The 4,386-nt window shown below is 35.3% G+C and overlaps 2 protein-coding genes across 2 annotated transcripts; both read right to left on the reverse strand.

Annotated features, from left to right (window-relative positions):
• Positions 1 to 535: 535 nt before the first annotated feature.
• On the reverse strand, positions 536 to 1,240 carry LOC131859737 (AAA-ATPase At3g28580-like). The gene has a single exon (XM_059213747.1). The coding sequence runs from the start codon at positions 1,238 to 1,240 to the stop codon at positions 536 to 538; it is 705 nt and encodes a 234-aa protein (XP_059069730.1).
• On the reverse strand, positions 547 to 2,169 carry LOC131057098 (AAA-ATPase ASD, mitochondrial-like). Its single transcript, XM_059213748.1, has one exon. The coding sequence runs from the start codon at positions 2,039 to 2,041 to the stop codon at positions 1,313 to 1,315; it is 729 nt and encodes a 242-aa protein (XP_059069731.1). The 5' UTR covers positions 2,042 to 2,169; the 3' UTR covers positions 547 to 1,312.
• Positions 2,170 to 4,386: the final 2,217 nt, after the last annotated feature.

Here is a 4,386-nt window from a genome sequence, read left to right on the forward strand (position 1 = left end):
TTCTCAAAATTTTCAATTTGAACTGGAATCTTCACTTACATCATGTTCCCATGCGGTTGCTTAACTTTATTTTCTGCTTAAATTTAAGCACTTAAGTGTTCCCATGCAACTTAAAAATTGTCAAAAAAGGGATAATTTGGAATCTTTCCCTATTTTGGTGGAGCAACTATTGTTTAGGAATTGGAAATAAGCTATAGAACAAAAAGGGGGGCTGGAAATAAGTATTAACAAAAATGCCACATGGCTCCACAATTTTGTTTCCCTCATTTTTTAAAGATTTTATTTCTTTTTTCTTTCCAGATTTTAAGTGCACAAATTAATATTAATGCTGTTAATACAAATTTAAGATGTTTTGCTTAAAAATAACAGCAAAGATAAATATTCATGGGGTCAACTGCTTCACAAATAATCCCTAAAAATAGTGAGCAACGGCTGCTAGCCAAAATAAGCTAAACAGCCGCATGTCTCACAACGGCTGCTAGCCAAAATAAGCTAAACAGCCGCATGTCTCACAACGGCTGCTAGCCAAAATAAACTAAACAGCCGCATGGAAATATGTGCTTATAGCAGCCACCGGAAGAGATTCCTCTGCAACTATATTGTCCTCTAATACACTTTCAGTCTCCCGCGAAATTTCATTTTTCACGGCAGCCTTTTCCATAGCCTGGCGCAGAGCCTGAATCAGCTTTTCCAGTGCAGTAGATGGATCGTCACTCGCCTTCATCAATTGCTCTGTCACATCTGCCGGCGTCATCTGCCCTTCTTTCATCAACACCTCAATTTGGTCAAACAAATGATGATCAACATCAAGATAATTTCGAGAGAGAACTTTAAACGCAGGAAAAGTACAGAAAGACAAATGAATGTGCTTATCCATGCGCCCCGACCGAAGAAGCGCAGGGTCCAGCCTATCAACATGATTTGTCGTAAAAATAAAAATTCTTTCGCTGCCGCAACAGGACCACAAGCCATCTGTGAAATTCAAAACCCCGGACAGAGTCACCTGACTTTCTTCACTTTCTTTCTCATCTTTGGCAGGGTTTTGCTCTTCCTTGCTCTCTTTCTTCACCTTCTTTTTCCGGTCCGTCAGATCCAGCGAGCAGTCGATGTCCTCAATCACAATAACAGACTTATTCGTAGTCCCAATCAAAAGCTTCCTCAGCTCAGTGTTGCTCTTAACCCCAGTTAACTCTAGATCATAAATGTCGTACTCGAGAAAATTGGCAATATCAGCGATCATACTCGGTTTTCCGGCGCCGGGCGGGCCGTAGAGCAAATACCCCCGTTTCCAGGCACGGCCGACCTTCTTATACTACTTTTCCCTCTGAGAAAACTTTGTGAGGTCCTCCATTATGTCATCCTTTACCTCGGGGTCAAGAGCCACGGTTTCGAACGTCGCATGGTGCTCGAAAACCACCGGCGTCCAAACGCGTTTTCTGTCCTCGTAGAAGTGCGACTTACCACCTTTGTTGGTGTAAATCTTCCGGTGCCGGTTCCTCAGCTCCATAATTTTAGCCTCCGCAATTACATGCGGCAGATAGGATTCAAATATCTTGGCTTTGTCCTTCTTGTGGAATGTGAGCTCGAACTGGCGCTTTTCATCAGAGACATCATACCAGGAGAAGACAGGCTGCTTTAACTCTCTGCTACGGAAAGTCCACCAGGCTTGGACACCGTGAAACTCGTCCATGATTTGTTGGCTTTTGTCCATGGTGTATGTAAATGCCTTGGCATTTTTGGGCCTGCTGAGCTTCAATCTGCTGGCGTCGGAAGATGATCTGGTGCTCAGATAAATCTGCACCGATTCGTAAACATCGCTGACCTTGATGCCTTCGTTCTCCTCAATCACGAGAGTGATGTAAAAAGAGAGAATTCGTGAGAGCCTTCTGAGTAGCTCTCCGAAATATTCCAAGAGTTCGGGAGGGAGGTACTCCCTGGCCATTGTTCCCAAGAAAAAAATGGCTGCCGTGAGCGTGCCGACATTGGACCACATCTCCATTGCCATATTGTGGGATTGCGTTGGGTTGAGAGCAGAGCTCATAGCAATACAAGCTTTATAGAAAGGGGAAAGGTGATTAAATGAGTCATAGAAGATACGAGTGTGGCGTCATGGTATGGTGTAAGGAAACAGCTGGGTTACCCACATGATAGTGTTCAATTGTAATTCCACTTAGTGCCTCCTTCCTCGTAATTTTCAGTTTCAGCACTTGGTAAGGACGAGGAAATTGCTTAAGAGACTTTTCTTGAGTAGTGCCAGTGAATGGTCGTACTATATTTTATCTAGATGAGTGGACAGAAAAGCTTGCGAGTGATTTCGCCTCTCCCTCCTTATGCGTAACTATTACGTAAACATTTGACGATGACTAATAATTAATTAATTAATTAAAATTTAAAAAATAAATTGTGCATCATTCATTATTTCATTTAAAAAATTATTATATTATTATATCTTTATTGGGTATGTATTTGACTATTCTATATGTATTTCATAATAATAATTAATTGGTATTCAAAATATAATATTGATTCATTAATTTAAATCTTAATCATAATCTTAATTCTAATCTTAACACTAATTATTAAAATTAATGATGAACATGATTGTTAATTATTATTTTTGCAAATTTATATTATTAGTTATGTCATTATATTCAATTTTTGCATTAATTTGAACAATCATTTCAAGAATTAAAAAAAATTGAAACAAACTTTTATTGTTTAATTTTTTTATAAATATCATTTTTCTTTCTTTTTATTGGACTGTATTGCAAATAGTAAATATTAAATTCAATTTTTATTTTTTTTTAATACATATTTTATTACATTAGATGTCAAATCATATATCATATTTTATTAACCTTGAATTGTGTTTCGTTGTGAATGAATTTTTTTATTTTATTTTAATTGGTGAATAGTACCATCAATGGAAACCCTAGAGATTTTTGTTTCTTATTCACTGGCAGTGATATTTTTCTTCACCTTTTTATTAATAATCTTACCTATTTTACCCTCGACATTTGGCCAATCATAATGCAGCTTCATAAATTGTGTATATTGCCTAAATATAAACATTTTGTGCTCCGTAATAGATAGATCAAACAAATGAAAAGTAGTACACCATGTACTATGTAATATCTATAAAATATTATATTAACACTTGCACCAAAGGGGGTGCAAGGGTTACATCGATAATAAGATATAGATGAATTATTTGAGATGAAAAGCTAGTTGTCACAATCATTATTAGAGAAGAAGAGGTTGTTGTCACATTCATTATTAGAGAAGTAAATAGAGTTGATTTCTAAACTCTCTTTTTTCTCTAATTAAATTTTTATTTTAAGAATAAAAATCATAAAAAATATGATTAATATATTTTTCGTGAATGAAACAGAAACGACAAGATTATCCTATTTCTATATAATAGATCAGATTTGCTTTACATTATATTAATATAATTGAAAGGATAGATTTTGGATATATTTGTTTGTTTTTGTCTCACATCCATATTTGTCTGTTTATGTCTCACATCCATGTAGTTAGAAAATCTTTCACATATGTAGTTCTTCTATTTGTTGAGTTGTTCTAGAGAACTTGGCACATGGGTATCTAGGTTATCTAAGGGGGAAGGAGAGGCTAGAGTGTTTTTCTTTTCTGGAAGGTCTAATAAATCATTTGAGATCATTCTAATAGTTTACAATCTGAGCTTCAAAGTGCCTTAGTGAGAGGCATCATTTTTCCTTTGTTTGGGAATCTTTTTACCACAACATTATGCTTCATATTCTAGATTCTAACACAATCTCAAGTTTTCCCATAGGAGAGGAGTTGAAATCAATAGATACACAAATCCTCGTATACATCCAAAATGCTTCATTATGTATCTACTCATCCATCATTATGAAGGAGCCAATTTTATCTCCAATCACTTTCTAGAGTATTGTATAAGATTATATAAATTGATCCACATTAGAGTGTTGTTGATTTTTCCATTGATAAGATTGAAATATAAAACTCATTTAACCATATAAAGCTTACCCATCAATCATTATAAATTCCTAATTTATTATTTCCAATTTTCTCCAATTTTTTCTCCCATGTAAAACATTTCCCTGAAAAAAACTCTTAGCTATAAACTTAATTTTAACATCTTTTCCCCATTTTTTTTCACATCACTTCTAAATTTTTTCCCTAGCATGTCCATTTCATTAAAAAGGTGCTTCTCAAAGGCAAGCCATGAAATTGGTAAGTTTGTTCGAATTCAAGTAGAAGGAAATGCAACTTAGCGACTGATTTGAATGTAGGGGATTTTCTTTTCACCTATTATCAAATTCAAACTTTTCGGTCTCTAGATTTTTTCATTGGCCACATTGTAAAGATTTTATGTTCTTC

The sequence above is a fragment of the Cryptomeria japonica genome, chromosome 11 (genome assembly GCF_030272615.1).
Source record: "Cryptomeria japonica chromosome 11, Sugi_1.0, whole genome shotgun sequence".
Classification (NCBI taxonomy): Eukaryota; Viridiplantae; Streptophyta; class Pinopsida; order Cupressales; family Cupressaceae; genus Cryptomeria; species Cryptomeria japonica.